This window comes from Folsomia candida, unplaced genomic scaffold (genome assembly GCF_002217175.1).
Source record: "Folsomia candida strain VU population unplaced genomic scaffold, ASM221717v1 Fcan01_Sc002, whole genome shotgun sequence".
Lineage (NCBI taxonomy): Eukaryota > Metazoa > Arthropoda > Collembola > Entomobryomorpha > Isotomidae > Folsomia > Folsomia candida.
The window spans coordinates 6824087-6843748 of NW_019091194.1; the positions used below are offsets into that span (position 1 = coordinate 6824087).

The window sequence follows — 19662 nt, forward strand, 5'->3', positions numbered from 1 at the left end:
CATGGCTAACTCCTCAGTTTCGTAAAATGCAATGAAACTCTCATGAAATTATGTACGATGTGCGATAAAATTATGTGCGTTCAATGGATTTGATTGTTCATTGTAAAGAGCATAAATTAATTATAAAATGAAGTTAAAATTTTGAATTTCAGCAATGCTAACAATTATTTGAGCAACAAATTGTAATTTATGAGAGCATGAATTGTAGAGGTTACAGACTGTCAAGTTTTTTTAGTAAAATGAAATCCGGAATTGTACTCTATTTATGGGTATCTTATAAATACGAACGAAAAACGGAATAAATTGCAACATGGCCTTAAAGCCAATCACAATTATGATACTGCATATTGTTCAAGTGTCAAATATTATCAAGATTTCAGTGAGATTATCGTTCAAATTGTATGCATAATGTTCGTGATGCATCTTCCGCCGTCATTATAAAAGTACGTGTGAAAGATAAGATATGTTTTGTTATCTATTATGCAAACACAAATTATCTGTCCAGTGTATGATGAATGACACTTAATATCTTTTGCAAAAACGTATTTTGCAGTTTTACAGATTCATGAACATTCAATTATTTGTGCATCGTTGACGTTAACAATTACTTTGATATTTTAAATATTTTAATACCAAACATGAAGGAAAAGACTTATTGTTGTGGTTGTTGTCCGGCTTCGAATAGCGGCAACAAGACATCATCAGTGAAATCTAACAATGGTCAAGCAACTAACAGGGAACAGCAGCAAAATGTAATTCAGATGCAACCACTTCCAATTCAAAATCAAACCAACTTGGAAACTCAACAAATATATTATTGGGAAGGTTTTCGATCGAAAGGGGAAGAAATACGCCCAGAAACACTGAAGATTTCTGTTCCGACTCAAATAAAACAAAGTATGCTCAATCTCCCATATTCAAAAGTGACATAAATAAAGTATTTATAACATGATGTACTAAAGAAAAATTCTGTTTTGTCAACTATAATAGTTTCTGCTACAGAGACTGAGCTACTTTTCCTGCTTGAAGATGGTTCTCTTTGGTCTTTTGACAAGACGGATGGTAACCCTGCATATTACGCTTTTATTAAAACTATATCGGCTATTTTTTTAAATTAAGGGATCCGTTTATCATCATCTACGATAAAGCCAACCGATCAGGGATTCTCGAAATCGTTGAAAATTGAGTATATCGCTTGTGGTAAGTATCACAGCTTGGCTTTAGACATTAATGGTAACCTGTATTCATGGGGGTTCAACCATTTTGGTCAACTCGGACTGAGCTTAAGTCACGAAGATTGTGAGGTTGTCAAGTATCCTCAACTTGTAAAATCTATGGCGTCAAAGGTAAATAAGGATTGTGCTGGTTTAGAATAATCTCCTAAGCAAATTTTAATGCATACAGTTGTGCACAGGTTGTCATTCAAATTGCTGCTGGAGAAAACCATTCTGTTGCACTGACAGAAAATGGAAGTTTGTATTGTTGTGGTTCCAATTCGTGTAAGTACAATTCAGAAAAAGTAATCCATATTTTGAAATTATTCTACAAATTGCTCTTCTACACTTTTATTATTTAGCACAGCAACTTGGAATCAGTGAATCTATAAGATATAGCACAATCTTTATGGAGATAGTGGCAATTTCAGGTCTACCCTGGGGGTTTATCGCAGCAGGTATGTACACATACACACTATTGTTAAAATCATTGTAAATCATGGAAAAAATGCACTACAAATTGAAATTTTATATTCATTGAAGGTGGTAATCAAACCTTTGGGTTGACAATACATAACTCAGTCTTTGGTTGGGGAGACCAATCGAAAAACCAATCCGGAATGACATACAATTTTGAAGAAGAGATCCCCACCAGTATCGGACCATCTGAAGCTGTAGTTTTTGATGACGGAACTCTCTATATTGCTCCTGGAAAATGGCACACTGTTTTTATCGGCAAAGTAAATGATCGCTCGAACCATTCAAGATATTCTTGTATGTAACGCATAATCCAATTCAGGGGGAATCGGCCCGTGTGTATGGCAGCAATCGATTTAATCAAATTGGCCCATCGTTCAATGAAGGGCTTGTAACTCAGATTGCTACAGGAGACTACCATACCGTGATGGTTGGTAATGGGAACCTTTATGTTTATGGCCCAGAAACTAATGAAACGGAAGAAGATATTGACATACCAAACCAGCCAGCACCAATACCAGTAAGAAAAATATGTACGACTCCAATGGCATTATTGCTGTGTTTCTATCCTTTAAATTTCAAAATATGTATCAGATCACCCTTCCAGTCAGTATGTACAATGTGTTTGCAAGTGGAAATGGGACTTTTGTGGTTCCCTTGACCGATGCAGCAACTCAAAATAACATTCGACACGACATGGCAAAAAGACGGCAAATGTTCAAGCTTACCAACGAAAGCCTAACTTCATTTTTAAGATTGCAACCGGACGATGAATTCATGGACGCAGGATTGGAGAAAAGATGGCTACGTTTGTTTCAAGTCTCCATTTGGAACGCTTCGTTTTCGTGAGACGAAATAAATATTAACATGTATTTCTTTATTCAAATGGATTATCGAAATTTTACTTAATTTTACAGAAGTTGTCAGAAGAGTGGGCTTGCAGCAGCAGCAACTCCTTTGGGCGAATCGTATTTCGGATATAAAATTGATTTTGTAATGGCAGAAACTTTCATTCAGAAGATCTGGAGCTGCAGGGCTCGCAAACTGCACGCAATTTTCGTCTCATATCTCGATAGTTTAATGGATGCTAATTCTTCAGTGCAATGCGGTGCAAGACACGAAGAAATTTGTCCAGCATTCTCCTACATCCCGCTAATTATTTTCAATAGTCCTAAAATTAACGTAAACGTTGACGTTGCCGTTGATACCCCACCCCTTCAAAATGCGTTTGTTCGCTTTCTCAGAGACTTTCTCCTTCAGAGTTACTCTCCTGTTAATGAACCAAAATATCTGAAAAAGTTTGCAGCATTTTTATTCAAAAATGAAAACCTTAAAGACAATTTCACTACGAATATTATAACGCTGATTTATCACGGCTACTCATTCGATCAGCTGCAACGCTTAGTGACTGCTTACAAAAAGGTGGTTGTGAGCACTATTACCGTCTTTCGAGATGAGGGGAGTAGCCTTGATGCCGCGTTGGTGGTATGCGTGCTTAAATAACTTCTTTCAAAAATGCTATTCAAAAAAACATTAAAAATATGTATTTTGCGCAGGCCATTCAAGACTGTCTAAAATTTCTCAACTCTTTAGCTGTAAGAAACAAGCAATATAAACGAATCAGTCGACATTGTTTTATAATCCCGCAGTTGCAAAATCTGGCAAGTTTTATTTCTTTTACTGCACAAATAATTGAAACTAAAATTTGAAAATGAGACTAAAAATAATATAAATATGTATGCATCTGTTTAAATATTTTAGATTGATCTTAATGCTGAATTTTCTGAATGGATGCAAAACAAAACATTTCCAATTGCTCCAGCGAGCTCAAGACAAGTTTACTTGTGCGATTTTCCATTTATATTTGATGGATCTGCAAAAGCAATACTTTTACGAGTATGCATGTATACATACTTGTATGCTCTAATGTATTAAGATTTCTAAAATACATACTCTAAAAAAATCAATTTTTCAAAATAGTGTGAACAAAAACTTCAAATGATTGGAGCAAGCATTCTCTCTCGGATCATTGAACCTCCAGAGTTGCAAGGATTTGTACTAGTCGTTCATCGAGAAAGGCTTTTGGAGGACGTACTTCGACAAATATTTTTGTTTGGTCCCTTTGACTTTAAGAAACCGTTAAGAGTAGGCATTATACATACGTATTTATGTAACAAGACCAAATCAGGTGCTGCAAATAATTATAAAAATCCATATAGATTCATTTTGCTGGAGAAGAAGGCCAAGATGCTGGTGGAGTACGAAAAGAATTTTTCCTTTTACTAATTCGAGAACTCTTGGATTTCTGCGCTGATCGAGGACTTTTAAAGCTCAACGATGAAAGTCATCTTGTTTGGTTTAACGAGTATAACGGGAGTGCAGAAGAAGTCAAGTTTCTCATGGTTTTTGGAGTTTTAGCTGGATTAGCGATTTATAACAATACCATCATCAAACTACCGTTTCCTGCTGCCCTGTACAAGAAATTGTTGGGAGAGTCGTCCGACATTGAGGATTTAGTAGAATTGTCACCCACAGAAGGAAATTCGCTGAAACAAGTTTTAGAATATAAGTATGCAAATCTAGTTTTTAATTACAACCAAAACTTTTCATATAATTAGTACTATAATTTCTATGCAAAGTTTCGGTTAATTTAACGTCGTACTAAAAAATATGTCCAACAGGAATCCCGACCTTGAGCAAGTTTTCAGTCTCACCTTTGAGATTTCGAAAGATGAGCTTGGAGTCGCTAAAAACAAGCAACTAAAACCAAATGGGAAAAATATTCCAGTGACGCTGGAAAACAGTCAAGAATTCGTGGAATTGTATGTAGACAACGTTTTTAACAAAAGCGTTGAAACTGCATTCACAGCATTCAAGAACGGATTTGAATTGGTCTTCAATGAAAGTTTTGCAATCAAATTGTTTGATTGTGAGGAACTAAAAGAAATTGTAGGGACTTATAAAAAAATATTAATTTCATGTTAAGCTCATTCATATGTATATTTGTGAATACTTTATATAACTTACGAAATATTACATATGAATGCAGATAATTGGAAACGAAGACTACGATTGGGGACGCCTCGAGGTGGACTGTGTTTACAAAGGAGAATTTCATAAAGGTCATCAAACGATATGCTTTTTTTGGGAAATATTTCACGAGCTTGATCTCGAACTGAAGAAGCAGTTTCTTTTATTCTTGACCGGAAGCGACCGTGTACCAATTTCAGGGATGAGTGGAATCAAAGTACAATAATAATCTTACATATTTAATAGCATGAATCCCACGAATGAATAATTGATGCTTCTAAATATGTGTAGATATGCATTCAGTCCTTACCTGACGAGTCATATTTTCCAGTTGCCCACACCTGTTTTAACCTCCTTGACATGCCAATCTATCAATCAAAAGAAATTTTAAAGCAAAAACTTTTGACAGCAATTGAGCACAAGGAAGGATTTTATATAGCTTGAGCTTTATTCGGTTTTATACTTAATTATGTATGTTCGAGTTGCATTAAAGTACGCTTTTCAGAAAACTGATTACTAGTGCTGACTTGATTTCTTTTCAGTTTAAAATTACTGTCCCCTGTTGCCGATGAACATAGCTGGACTTTGAAATGACATGAAATGACATCATCTAAATTCGAAAAAAATGTCACACACCTGCACATTATCAATTGCCATCCATGACCCATGGCCCATGCACGCGCGTAGACTTGGCACTTGGCACTTGCCCTTGCTTTAGTGAAATACTTGCAGTAACGCTGTTGTGGTTTAGGATAAAACGAGAATTTCATTGTATTCTACTGCGTATTATGCCTCCACATATCTTGTAACGTGGTTATGTCACATACCAAAACTGTTTCACAATCTGTACCATCAATTACTTGACAATATATAAAAAGGGAACTGGAATTTTACACTTTTGTCGGAGTGGAAGCCGAGACAGACTTGGATTCGGGTAATTAACCGTCTCGGCTGGACGGAAACAAATTGGCTCTGCTCTCTCGGTGTTAAATGACTTGGCAATGAGACTATATAGTAGTTGGCCGATAAAAGAATGGTATGTGATGTGTGCGATAAATGGAATTTGCTTAACTGGCAAGTATGTACGTACTTGTACGGTGATAATAGTTCGGTGTTGTGGGGGGCCATCGCTGTGTGGGATGTGTAGGTGTGTGGAGAGGTAGTGAAGGTCAAAGAATATGAGGTTATTTTGGATGCACATTTTTTAAGAAAGATTTTTATGAGCGATGAAAAACACCCAAAAGAAATACCGACTTTATACAAATTGACACTTGGCTCATTTTTTTGTCATGGAGCGAAAGACAATTACACGATCTTATTTTCTCCTCCGATCCCAGCTCGAAAGACGCCTTGCGACATAACATAACGACAACACTTGTCACCCACTAGTCATCCTGTCACTCGAGCAATTACTCAAGTCATCGGACGACTTAGCTTTTCTGCAAAGTATCACCAAGAGTATTTTTTCAAAAAATGATGCATTCATTAATAATCCGTTGTTTGAAAAGCACATCGTAATTCAGCATTAACCATCTTTTGTGTGACACAGTGCTTTTTTAAAAGGGTTCTAAAATTAGGCCGTGTATTACCGTTGTACAACAAGTTAAATAGTTTATGGGCTAGGGTTCAGCTGTTTAGACATAGTTTGAAACTTTAAGTTTATGTTTATGGTGGTGCCTGTCTCCACATTTTTTGCATTGTCTGCCAGTCTGCCACAACAAAATTTGTCATCTCAATTCATTATTTTCTTCGGCTGAGAATATGCACAAAGATCTAGAGTTAAGCTAAAAATACATGGACAACAAAACCTGAAGAAAGTTTATGCGTAAAAAGATTGTGGAAATGGGTTTTTATTTTCATTCATGTGATAGTTTAAAATAATTTACATTATTACAATGCTACTTGTGCGGAATGAGCTATGCCTATTTTAGTACATTGTGAGATAAAAATAAATTATAACTTGTAAGCATACGTTTAGCAGTATGAAGTATAAAAGAAACCCAAAAAAGGAAAGCTTAGATGAGGCTAAGAAGTGCGATAAAAGTATTTAATAAATTTCTTCTCCAGTCAAGGATATAGAATTTTAATATTTCCGGCATCAGCGCCCCATTTCAATTTAAGCTGACTAAATTGCATAAGCAACATGTTTATGTATACATATTACTAAGAGTCGACTCTATTAGGTCAGACCTGTATATTTATCAACTTTCTGTATATTTGCAAGCATTCATAATTTTTTAGATTTGATGCATATTTGTTTGTATATGGTAGTGAAATGGGGCGCTGATGCTGGAAATATTAAAATTCTATATCCTTGACTGGAGAAGAAATTTATTAAATACTTTTATCGCACTTCTTAGCCTCATCTAAGCTTTCCTTTTTTGGGTTTCTTTTATTTATTAGTTTTTATTTGTATTGAAAAGTAAGGCCAAAGGTCCCATGAACTCCCAAAAATGTCCCAAAAATCCGACTGGGTACATTTCCGAGAACTTTTTCCCAAACAACGATGAAATTCAGAGACTTCATCATTCATCATTTTTCAAGAGACCCAAGCGTAGCCTAGATACTAAATTTCAAGCAATCGTGTTCTGAATTGAAAAGTTGCTGGGCCGACCTTAGCAACTCACCTTTGGGCGGTGGTGGGAGCGGTCACATTTCACCACCATCAAAACTTTCTCAGTTTTAAACCGATTTGGAAAATTTTAATTTTGTATTTTTATAGAAAAAATGTATCAGCTTTTTATCCGTGTACTTTTTTCATACATGCCTTAAATTTTTTCAAATCTCCAAAAAACACACTATTGGTTGGGTTTCTATTGAATATCTCATAAACCGTTGGATGCTTCAGGCGGCCAAATCAGGGCTCTACTCGATGTAGCCATAATTAACTCTGGGCAAAATTTCATTAAAATCGGTTGGAAATCAACGGAGATCTGAAAAAATTAAGCTTTTCAGACCTGTAGTGAATGCTTACTTAGATGATTTTTTTCGATATAGTAACTATGGCCTCATCTAAGAAAAATGAGAATATGTACATATACATGTAATCGATATATATAAAGTGGCTTAATCAAACTTGGCTACAATTTTGCATTCCACATAAATAATAAGATGGAATTTGAAAAAGAAGATTCTCTGGATAATCTCAACTTCAATTCATAAAACAAACAAGTATTTTCGACAAGAATGTCTTTGGCAAATTGTCATCTTACGGTATCATTCATGGGAATAAATAGTTAACACCAAGAAAACGTACGGATTATATTTATCTGAATGGCCCTACAGCAAACCTATTTATGTAGATTAGATTGTAATCTTATCTGCTGATTTTTTATTGCGTGGTTTTTAAGGTAAATAATTACACTTTAGTATAAAATGGGTTCAACCAACCGAATATTATTGTCCGATACCGATACCACCAAAAGATTAATGTGTTAAGTAAGATACATATATGCATGAGTTTGGTATGACTCATGCATGTACATACTTATAGCAATTGCAAATATGTATGAATTAATATCCCATTCAACAATCGACAGAATGTGATTTTGCAGAAGAACAGCACATTGCCAATGTCTGCATGTTAATCTAGACTTATGTGCATAATTTTCAAAGATAAGTTCTAGAAAAGCAAGGTGAATATTTTTTAAGTGTTCCAGAATTACACATCAACGCATTGGCATTGAATGTCATAAATTATGCTACAAATAAAATATGCATAAATAATTCTCTCAACGTTTAGCTTTTTTGCGTTATTCATCATAAATGTTCTAAAGAAATTGAACCCCCGACCAGAATCATAGCCTTTTTTTGGAAGTATAAAGCATGCAAAATTGTTATGAATAATGAGTCCACCGGTTGAATCATAATTCACTCTCCGACAGGAAAGATAATTTGATCCAGTCCGCCACCATTAACGACGGCGTCTTCTTCATCTGCAGTGACTAACAAAATATATGTGTCTCTAGATGGATTCTGAACATCTTTCTGTGCATCTTTTTTGAAACAGAGACCTTGATCGTTACAATTTTATATACTCGCATACAAATTAAACAGCCGCCGTATATAAATATATGCATATCCAGATATATTAATTATTATGGGGGACTATACGTATGTATCAAAGTTTTATACTGAAACTACCTTTAAAATCAGAAAGCAAAGGTCATATCGTACATTTTCATACTGCATGGAAAGCAGAAGAGTACTGTCTCATGAAGATTCTTTGACAACACGAACTTGGTTGTGAATGCCAATTAATGCTCAACCAAAGTGATAGTAATTGGACGAGATTAGCTGATTCGGCGTTCTTTCATTTATTTATACGTGTGCGACTCCCGTTTTATTTGTGTATGACTTTCTTCTATATGAACACCTTCTTCTCTTCTTCTTTACCGATTAATTTATGAGGGACAAAAATCTGTGTATAAAAGGATGAGACCAGTTCAAATTATTCAGTCTTATTTCATTCACTCATCAAAATACTTGATATAAATTGCGTACTAGTTTCGAGAGCAATTTGGATAAAGTCTTGAAGGATATTTTTATACCGAGTTAAAATTATAGTAGAGTATTAAAAACACCAACCTGTTCTGATTTACCAAACGATTTTGTGTTGTTATTTTCAAATTCTTCAAATAAAAATGGTAAGTCGGCTGTGCACCACGCATAGAAATTATTGTCTTAATATGTATTCAGTGAAACTTATTACCTTTTGTGAATAATCAATGACTTTTCTCTCAGGAGGAAAAAATGCGACGCGAATCGAAACAATATGTAGAGAAATTATTTAAGCAGTTTGACAAAATTGGAGCCGGAGCAATTTACAAATCCGATATGAAGAAATTGGTAGAAACTGTTGTACCAGAAACACTTGGTGACCCAGAGTTGGAAGCTTTGTTGTTGCAGCATGTCAAAAGTGAGTTATCGAATCTGGCAATTCTGACAATTTAATCGAAATACTTTGTGAGCATTTAACTCATTATCTCATTTCCTGAAACTTTAAGGAAATAAACACACCGTTCTCAATACCAAGACGAGGCAGATGGAGATTGAATACAGTAAGTCGTCTCACTTTGCCTCATGAAAAATTATGTTTAAAAATTGGTCAGATTGCTTGCGATGTAATTAATTTCACTATTTTATGCCTTTAGTGGATGACACAATAGACTTCCCCTCCTGCATGGCAATTGCGGTCCATTTTCTCACAAAAATCGAACGGAAACAATCCAATGCATTTGCAGGACAAGGGCTTATTCGTTTCTCTGACTTTGATAGAAGACCATCCATGCTGGTCGACCCCAATGTTCTCCAAAAGAGACGTCTTTTCTAATTTATATTTTTGCCAGAAGAGGATGAATTATAGCCGTTTATATAATACGTAAATGGAATAAATTAAAAGCGAAAATTATTTATTTAAATTATTGGATTGTTTGACAAGTTTTTAGTCCACTATTAATGTTGGAGAAAACTATGAAATGAGAGTACAACGTACACACAGATATATATCCTTCCTATCTATGCACATACATTCGAAAAATTATGCAAAATATTTACATACACACCAGTGCTATATGCTTATTCGCATACATATTTTACGTTATCTATGAAAGCGAAGCCTCCTGCATATCTATGTACATGCTGGGGTACAGAAAGTCATCTTGCCTCAACTCGAGTCTCCAATTTGATGACAAAATTAATTAATTCAAAGGCACGAAGTATAACATCGGTAGATTATACACGTCTATAATTATATGGTCTGGCTGGAGTCAAAAGTAGCAACTGCTGAACTTGTAATAAGATTGTCCGGATCTGATCTCGGCGAAAATTTCTGATGATAGACATCATGTCAGGAACGAATTGGTTTTATACGGTTTAATCTCTCGCGCACCAAGGATGGAAAATTATGGTAATTACGGTCAATTATCGCTAGTCATATCATTATTGTACGATTTGTACATACATGCACATTATGTTTATTGGTTGGTGTAACTTGAAGGTCATTCCTTGTGCGAAAATGTTTTTGAGACGACTTGTGGCAGGGTAAGCATCCGATAATGCGGTTTTGCTGTTAATATACTATCTACATATATACAACATACGTGTGCAAATTATCAATATTTTGCACTTGAAACTGCGGTAGACGAAATAAATCAAACGTATATAATTTGATTTTCGTCCTTGTTGTATACAAACATATCACTTATGCACGTATGTACATACATACATTACACTTGCATGCAATTCAGTTCCATTTCCATTCAACCATTAGTATCAAACTGACACTTCATCACTCCAGACTTGACAAGAACTTGAGTTCAAAATCTACAAAATGGACAACATTAAGTACAATGGGAGCTGTCACTGTGGTCAAGTACAATGGGAAGTACTTGCGCCGAGAACTTTGAATGCAATTGACTGCAAGTGAGTTAACAACGTATTAATTTTTATTTAATAAAATTGACTGCCTGTGTAGAGCTAAATATGATCTTAAATTTTACATTCTACACGTATAGCTGTACAATTTGTATCAAGAAACAGAATAAACATGTGATTGTACCTTCGGCACAATTTAAACTTCTCAGTGGTCAAACAGGATTATCTACGTACACATTTAATACACATCAAGCCAAGCATATGGTAAAAAATTGTTTACTATTTATTAATGAACTCCATTAAATTAAGAAAAAAATTATGTATGAATCCAATTGATAGTTTTGCAACAAGTGTGGCGTGCAGAGTTTTTACATACCGAGAAGTAACCCGGATGGAATTGGTATTGCATGACATTCTTATGAACATCGTATTAAGATTAAAAGTGAATACATTCCAATTTTTTACAGGTTTCATGCCGCATTGTATTGATCGACCCCAACCAAAAGTAGTTGTTGAAAATTTTGATGGAAACAAATGGGAGGAATCAATGGAAATGAAGGGTGCTGATATCTCAAAGAGGTCCAAGCAATGAAATCCCAAATTTATAGCCACATTCATGTTAGAATTGAAACATAAATATGCAAATATTTATTTAAATAGTGGCGTTATGTTTCACATATTTGAAACATAATTTGCACCAGTCATGTCTCGTTAATATAAATAGATCTATGCAATTCACCAGAATAAAATGCATAAGAAATGTATGGGATAAATCAGGACAAGTAAATGTATTACTATGCATTGCATGTAATCTCCCATGGTTTATCAATAAGAAAAATGTGTAGACTGGTGGTTCCAAAAGCATCATTTACTTCCTGAATGCATGGTGGAGTTCTCGAACGCCCGATAATGGCCTAAATCGTCAATAATTAGTTACGCATTTAAATAATAAATAAGCTACATACAATTTGTACATATTACTACTTTTTAACTCACGTAAATTCTGGCTGTTTGTGGACGTTCAAATCTGGGGGAAGACGTGGTAGAGAAAACTTGAAAAACAAAGCCCAGCATTTCGCCGTCCAATGTGAAAAGAATTTGTGCTGGTAAGATTTCTCTGCAGTTAGTTTGCTGCCATTCTTCAACTTTCCAAAAGTTGTGGAGTCCCATGCCAGGAAAACATTCGCAGTTTGACCATCCCTCAGAACTGGCTCTGGATCGATAATTAGAAACACTCTTCAAGTAACGTGACGTTGGACCGTTTTGGAACCACAAACCAGTCCCGGTGCCTCTCAGCAGGAGGTCAGACTCTGTTCGACCAGTCGTGCAAATCGAAGCTGCATTAAAAAACAAACATTAAAATTATGATTGTATAGGTCCATGAATTAATATTAATTAATTAATTACCTGGGTCCACCATATAAGCCGTTAGTACAATGTTTGGTTTCCCTCCCACTGTTTCGTTCTGAAACATTGTTTCTAAATCGTATCGAAATCCGTATGCTGGATGGATAATTTCTTCATGAGGCATCTAAAATAATGGACAAAAGTATTAATTTGTTTGTTAATTTATTAGTCTGATAATTTTACTAGCTAGAATAATTTATTTACCAATGCTTGAATCCCAGCAATAACACCATTCTTGTCAAATAGCAGATAAATGGCATCGTCATTTAATTTATAGCGGAATCCAGAAAATTTTCCGTCATTTTCACACGTAGTGCTGACACTTGTCCATCCTTGGGCTAAGGCGTCTCTTAGGAGTCGGGGTTGTCGGACAAAGTGTTGGTCAGATGGACGCTTAAAATGCATGCAATTATTTATTTTCAATATGAACATTGGTTGAATTGTTACGAAAAATAATTGTTAGCATACCTGTCCAAATTTCACTAAAAACAGATTATACGGTCATTAGCAAGATGTAAATTGAAGACAGTTTTATACATTACAGATAAATGACAGATTGAATAATAAAATCATTCATACCTCTAAGGTCATCCCAGAAAACACAAGATATCTCTATAATTTTTATGTGAGGAGAATTATAACTTGTCAATTGAGAAATGCGTTTTGTCTTAAATGTCTAAAATTACCTGTTACAAAGGCTGCAATAAGGATTAATGCAACAGACTTATTCATGGTAGTTTTTGTTCTTATGCTCAACCAGTTAGTCGTTTTACTTCCAGCAATAAACTTTCTGTCTGTCATAATATCCTAACATCCCATTTTATAGGAAAAGCACCAATTTTTGTTGTTTTAATTTCTTTCAATTTTTAGTAGCACAAGCTGAAGCAAGCATGAAGCTGAGCACACAATTTTATTTGTAATCAGTATCAGTCATCATGACTTGTTACGCATGTATTTAGATTATGTTTTAACAACATGTCAAGATCTGAACTTAAAATATGCAACTCATCAAAAGCACTGTGGGAAACAAAAATATTTTCTAACCTTTATCGTAAATTCTTAAATTATAATCTAACGCAAATACTCGTGATTACACATTACACATTATCTTTTCTCTTATTTAAACTAATTTGAAAATCTGGGAATTCTAGACTAGAATGATAAGCCTAGTATTTCTCATTTAATTCTTATTTAAATTATAAATTGATAATGTTCAGCACTGCACTGCACACTGTCGAAAAGTCCATAAATTAGAAGGAAACTTTCAACTTTACGCAAGCTAATCTCTTCGCATGCATCCGGCTCATGAAATGCTTGGCTTCAAGCATTCACAAATGTATGTACCTATGTCAATAAATGTTCCCCTTTTTATTCCTGTCATCCCGAATCTACAGCTGATTTTGTTTCGTGTCTTATTTGTTTCTGACTAAATTTTTGATAGCCGACTTTCCGCCCACTTCTAAAATAATTATAAAAATTTATACGCACGTTTGAGTAGAATTCATGCAAAGAACATAGATACATATACATAGAGTACATATACCAGAGCAATATTGATCCAAGGTTTACAATATGGTCAGTAGTTGGAAACTTTTGTACAGTAACAAATAACAATAATTTTCAAAACATTTTGTTTACTACCATCTAATTTCAGAGTTGGCGAAAATTAGGAGGACACTTCTCTCTGTTCACAGCCGCGGTGGCAGTGGGTGGGATGGCGACAACGACATCATTTGCATATAAGTCTAGAAGGGATGTCGTCGTCACTGCGGCTGTGATCCCCCAAATGTCGCGAGAAGAGAGGCTTCGTACTAGCATCGAGCGAGCGGTGACCCACTGCGATGATGTCCAGCGTCATTTGGGGCTTCCTGGTCTCTCAGTAGCTGTGGCCGTTGATGGGAACATTGTGTTTCGACAAGGTGTTATGCATGCCATATCATCACTTGAATATGGATTAACGAGTCGTAACAACGGATATAAGTTATTATTATGTATTAAGGTATGGGATATGCCGATGTTGAAAATAAGATACCCATGCGACCTGACACCGTCCTTCGAATCGCCAGCATATCGAAATCAAGTGGGTCAGTTTAAGTTTGCTGAAAATCGGTATAGCAAAAAGGAACTTATTTTTAACTTTCAGTTACGATGGCCATGCTGGCGAAGCAGATGGAGGACGGAAAGGTCGACATTGACCTTCCCGTCCAAACGTATTTGCCAGACTTTCCAAAAAAGAAGTGGGAGGGGTCCGATGTGACCATAACTGTCAGACATCTCTTGTCGCACATTTCAGGCATAAGGCACTACAGGAAGAAGGAGGATATAGAGAAAAAGAAGAAATCAACATCAGACTCGGATTTTAAAGAGTTCTTTTGTCAAGAAGGCTGTGAGAGCGTAACAAAAGCTTTAGAGATTTTTCAGAACGATGAGCTTATTTATAAACCAGGTGACACCATCATAACAATAAATGTTCGATTTATTTACTTGAATTAAATTTTTTGGATACCTTTGGATTTGATTAAATTCCTTTACTAGGGACCACATACTATTACACTACGCATGGTTGGACCGTTGTTTCTGCTGTGATAGAAAAAATTACCAAAACTCCGTTTGATAAACATGCCAAAAGAATGTTTCAAATTTGGGGTCTTCAAAACACTTATATGGACGAGCATAACCCCATAATTACAAATCGGGGAAGGTATAAACTTTGGAGAGTGCGTTTTCCTCTTAGAGTATCTAATAATAATAACATAATACTATTATTATTAAATACTCTAAGGTTTTCCTATAAGTACATAAATTTCCAATTCTGTTGATTTTCCTGCTGGCAGATATTATAGGAGAGATAAAGAAAGCGAACTGATAAATGCTCCTTGGGTGGATAATTCTTGCAAGTGGGCAGGTGGAGGGTTCCTATCGACGGTGGACGACTTGGTTAAATTTTCGCACATAATGTTGTACTCCGCTCAACAACCTTTGAATTCTAATGGCGATAAAATGACTAAAGCATTTCTGAAACGGGAAACTATTCAGGTATGTACGGAAGTAAACAGTAATAAATAATTAACCATTTCTTGAAAATAATTAATATTCGTCACTTCATGATGAATCATATTTCAGAAATTGTGGACGGGGGACAAAGCAACTGCTGCTCCGTGCTGGGACAGTCTTTACGCCTTAGGCTGGGTCGTTGGCGACCCGTTTTCTCACTGCGTGGGGTGCAACTCGAGGGAGGAGAAGGTGGTGTGGCACAGCGGGGGCGCCGTGGGTGCGTCCTCCATCCTCCTCATTCAATTCCCACCCAAGTCAGATAGTTCATCGAGTGAGAAAAATACTGACACGAGTAACGTCGAATGTGTAAGTGACCAGCACCAGAAGATGAACGATGGCAAAGTGAGGGGCATTGTAGTAGCAATGATAACAAATCTTCAAAACGCAAGTTTAACCCCAACTGCTGAAAAATTGACACAAGAGTTTGCTTGGATGATGGATTCTTGATTCAATTCTATAATATTTATGATATTTTTCGTAAGGTAAATTTCAGAAAAACATTCCAATTTGTATCAATATTTATTTGGGTAGTCCCAATTTTATTGTGGTAATGAAACCTTGTTAATGAATTGTGAAGGTTGAGCTAATAAATAATTGTAACGAAACTCGCGAGTTCTTTCGGGATTTATTTTACACACTTGTTTGCAGAAGTATTTAGCAGTAGTGGTCAAGATGATGTTGAATGTTACATTTGGAGATTACAAAAATTTCTTTTTACACGAGTACTTTTTGTACACATACTTAATGCCATAATTGGTCCATTAACCGATACGATTTTATGACAGTGTTGTATGATGTACACACATAGGTATACATAAGTCGTTTGATTACTTATGTACCAGGTAGATAGTTTGGTAGGTAATAAAGATTCCTGTAAAGAAATCGTTAGCATCAAGATTCAGGAAATGAATACTTTTGTATATTCTCAGCCAGTCCAGTGAACTTCAGCGTGGTTTCAGCCTGAGTCAACATTACATTATACAATATTATTCATCTCGATTGCTGGAAAACATTAATTAAGCACATGCCCATTGTATTTGCCAACAACATTTCTGGTCAAACCATCCATCCAATGTGCATAATATCTTTTAAAACAATTCTCACCGCATGAATGTTTCTTGTGCATACAACAAAATAAAAGAATGACAAAATTAATGCTCTCCAAACGTGCATATTTATCTACGTACATATAGCTCATCAAAAGTCATGGCGTGTCTCCCCAACTTGAATAATTTTATGATTCGCTATGTTTGTGACGAGCTTTAAAATATGGACCCAAGACAGGGACGGAATACAATAAAAGTTATGATGGTGCGGTTGTGCTAATCAACCTTAAAACATAAGAAGGTAAACTAAAAAAATATTTAAGCTAAGCAGAAACAGTAATTAAATTGGAATATGTAGGCATCAAGCGTTGCATATGACTGATATTATTCTGCTACATATACACCTCCCTTAATAAATAATATTAAATTCACAAGAAGGGATATTCATATCATTTTTGGTTTCGGTAGCTGTGTTGTCGTGGCGTGAGTGATTTCAATTACCTCACCATCGTCCTCTCTCACGTTCTGCCACTAAACTAAAATAACTCTCACTTGTACTTTGCTTCTGGCTTGGCGTGGGGCTGGCGTTTGTGGAGTGCATGATCCTACTTAAATTTTGCATGGAAGTTTTATAATTGTGAGAATTTTTTAACAACAGTTGGGTGTGTTGATAGATATTGAAAACGGGAAGAAAACGTATTGTTCGTCATCATCACTGGAATCACGCATCTATTTCTGGGCAGAGTTAACAATACTTATTGAACAGAGTTGAACTCGTAGTCAGGTTTTAACCGAAAAAGTTAAGAAAGATTAGAGAAAAATTCAATAGTTTCAGCATATACATCAGGAAATTATCCAAAGGACAGCTTTACAGAGCAATCACATTTAAAAAGTGCAAAACCCATCTCCACCAATATGAAGACAGAGTATGGACATCGGGCGCTAGCCACTATTTCTGGGGTAAATTTCATAGTTTTCAATTTGTAGCAAAATTTTTTGTAAATTATAAATTGGCTTATATTAAAAATTATTTCATCAATAATTTTGCAAGATATTCAACACTGCATAAACATTTCTATTGCAATTATCATGTTCTACTAATTTGTACAATAGTATAAATAGCTCATTTGAATATTATTTAATGTCGTTAAATTGTCTTAAATGCTATAATTAGTATATTTAAGTAAATATGCATGTTTGAACGACCGAAGTAATACATGTGTCGATGTGTCCCATTATTTCGCAACGTCCCATACAGTATACTTGAGTATGAATACCTAATCGGTCTGTGATAGACGCTTAGAAAGCACAGATAGACATGCTCATCAACTAAATTAGTTAATTAGCTTACTATGAAATAAAATAGTGACATTCATACCATGACAAATCGAGATGCCAAGGCCCACCCAACGCACTATTCTGTGTCATGTCTCATCTAAAGTGATACGTAGCAGAACAAGCAAAGAAAAACAAGGCAAGGTTAGTCAGAAGACTTAGTCGTCACAAGAATAAATATGAATATGTGCAGACGCAGAATCCATTTTAACACCTCTCGTGGTAGTAATTTAACGGTGCCCAATGACCGTGTCCAATGAGGTGACACACTCTTAAATAGTCTGGCAACTAAAATTAAACCTGGGCATTCAGAACGAAGTAATCATAAATAAGAATAAGATGACGATCATGGGAAGGAGGATGTTTCTGTTGTATTTAATTGCATATGGACTTAATTGGGATGACTTGAATGATTTCCCCAACGAAAAGAGGTGTATTAACTGAACAATAAAAATTGTAATGACTTTCGGATGGGTGGTGTAGATTTACTGTATTGCGTAATAATTATGGATTGTAATTGATTACGTGTGCTATTGGGTGTGTAATTAAATTATCCTTCTTTTTGTAATTTACCTATAGATTATCGGACTTGGCGTGTTGTTGTCCTCGACGGTATACCTGATTCAAGTCGTTGGCTACCAAAATCCAGGGCTTTTGTATGGGGGCTATGTCCCTGGTGGGGCTGACTACTACAACGCGTCCTACAATTTATTTGGCTACCAGTTCAACCCGATCATTGCCATCGCCTCGGTGGGTAAGGCACACTTCTGTTAAACTATTTATACTTTCTTTTCTTAGTTTATGGATAGATTATTGTACAAATGTATGTATTTAAATGATTGGCAAAAATCATTTCGTTTGAGTTTGTATGGGAAAATTTTCAGGTGTGGTTATTGGTGCACTCCAGTTCTTATCGGCCTTTGCGCTATGCTGCACCTCCAGAGTAAGAAATATTAAAAATTTGTTACTCCATTATACCCAACTATGGTCGATATAATTGTATTGTTTATTAGTTTTCATGGGCTTCGGTGGCATGGATCTTACTCCACGTGGTGCTTTTAATTGCAGCAATAGTCGCAATATCTCTGGGCTTCTACTACGAAGTTTATCTGTACCTCTACCCTGCAAATGGGATTTACTATGATGCTAATACGGGTCAGTGCAATCGAAGGATTTTATTTTAGGTAACCAATGATAAAGATCAGAATCATTGTCAATTGCTTGGCCTTATTAGGTTTTCTCGCACCAAATGGTAACCCAAGGTTGAACGGGTATACCGGATATAACAATGCACTGTATGGAGGTGGTGGGTACAATACACCTCAGTTCAACGGATTTAATTCTGGGATAAGGAATTTGTTTGGATATAACGGGTATAAATATCTATGTAAATCATCATAATGTTTCATGAATATATGTGATTGATGATGTCTCGCTTGGGTATAGATACTATAATCCCAGTGGACAAGCATATCTTGCCTTTCTTGGGATTGATATTGTTTTTCTGCTTGCGGGAATATTAGTTGTGGGATGTACGGCTCGGAGGGAGCGGTATCAAACGGATAAGTATGACTCCAAATTGTATCATCATCGCAACGCGAGCCCTGCCACCACAAGAATGTAATTTGTACGAAATCGAGATGATGCTAAACCTGTCATAATGATTGTGAATATATAACACTTTAGGTTTATAATTACAAATGCAATAAAACTTTCCAATAAAT

At 35.6% G+C, this 19662-nt stretch overlaps 5 protein-coding genes and 1 long non-coding RNA gene across 9 annotated transcripts; 5 read left to right on the forward strand and 1 right to left on the reverse strand.

The window, feature by feature from the left end:
- Positions 1–418: 418 nt before the first annotated feature.
- LOC110843308 (probable E3 ubiquitin-protein ligase HERC4) lies at positions 419–5234 on the forward strand. Of its 2 annotated transcripts, XM_022089269.2 has the most exons (16): positions 419–897; positions 991–1062; positions 1120–1346; positions 1415–1499; positions 1577–1672; positions 1758–1954; positions 2014–2211; positions 2286–2536; positions 2609–3176; positions 3248–3352; positions 3453–3587; positions 3672–3836; positions 3911–4260; positions 4373–4640; positions 4741–4938; positions 5013–5234. In XM_022089269.2, exons 1-16 carry the CDS (start codon positions 639–641, stop codon positions 5163–5165), a joined length of 3327 nt encoding a protein of 1108 aa, XP_021944961.1. In that variant the 5' UTR covers positions 419–638; the 3' UTR covers positions 5166–5234. The 2 variants fall into 2 exon arrangements, with proteins under 2 accessions (XP_021944961.1, XP_035703932.1); XM_035848039.1 differs by having other exon boundaries at positions 821–897; positions 991–1346; positions 1582–1672.
- Positions 4976–6800, reverse strand: LOC118434453. The gene is made up of 3 exons (XR_004834038.1): positions 5549–6800; positions 5358–5458; positions 4976–5089 (listed from the first exon to the last, which is right to left on the reverse strand). It is a non-coding gene; the product is annotated as an uncharacterized LOC118434453 (long non-coding RNA).
- Positions 6801–9167: 2367 nt separating this feature from the next.
- Positions 9168–10144, forward strand: LOC110844900. The gene is made up of 4 exons (XM_022091226.2): positions 9168–9367; positions 9465–9639; positions 9728–9781; positions 9875–10144. Exons 1-4 carry the CDS (start codon positions 9365–9367, stop codon positions 10051–10053), a joined length of 411 nt encoding a protein of 136 aa, XP_021946918.1. The 5' UTR covers positions 9168–9364; the 3' UTR covers positions 10054–10144.
- A 664-nt stretch (positions 10145–10808) lies between these two features.
- On the forward strand, positions 10809–11875 carry LOC110843945 (centromere protein V). Of its 2 annotated transcripts, XM_035847818.1 has the most exons (5): positions 10809–10931; positions 11020–11144; positions 11237–11360; positions 11436–11496; positions 11564–11875. In XM_035847818.1, the coding sequence occupies exons 2-5, from the start codon at positions 11053–11055 to the stop codon at positions 11686–11688; spliced, it is 402 nt and encodes a 133-aa protein (XP_035703711.1). In that variant the 5' UTR covers positions 10809–10931; positions 11020–11052; the 3' UTR covers positions 11689–11875. The 2 variants fall into 2 exon arrangements, with proteins under 2 accessions (XP_035703711.1, XP_021945703.1); XM_022090011.2 differs by lacking the exon at positions 10809–10931 and having other exon boundaries at positions 10953–11144.
- Positions 11876–13895: 2020 nt separating this feature from the next.
- Positions 13896–16162, forward strand: LOC110844487 (serine beta-lactamase-like protein LACTB, mitochondrial). 2 transcript variants are annotated; one of them, XM_022090702.2, is made up of 7 exons: positions 13896–14078; positions 14158–14422; positions 14503–14583; positions 14647–14949; positions 15039–15204; positions 15338–15539; positions 15627–16162. In XM_022090702.2, the coding sequence occupies exons 1-7, from the start codon at positions 14076–14078 to the stop codon at positions 16002–16004; spliced, it is 1398 nt and encodes a 465-aa protein (XP_021946394.1). In that variant the 5' UTR covers positions 13896–14075; the 3' UTR covers positions 16005–16162. The 2 variants fall into 2 exon arrangements, with proteins under 2 accessions (XP_021946394.1, XP_035703710.1); XM_035847817.1 differs by lacking the exon at positions 13896–14078 and having other exon boundaries at positions 14262–14422; positions 14503–14587.
- A 906-nt stretch (positions 16163–17068) lies between these two features.
- On the forward strand, positions 17069–19654 carry LOC110843877. The gene is made up of 6 exons (XM_022089928.2): positions 17069–17563; positions 18518–18692; positions 18823–18881; positions 18952–19093; positions 19173–19311; positions 19385–19654. The coding sequence occupies exons 1-6, from the start codon at positions 17519–17521 to the stop codon at positions 19560–19562; spliced, it is 738 nt and encodes a 245-aa protein (XP_021945620.1). The 5' UTR covers positions 17069–17518; the 3' UTR covers positions 19563–19654.
- The last annotated feature ends 8 nt before the right edge of the window (positions 19655–19662 follow it).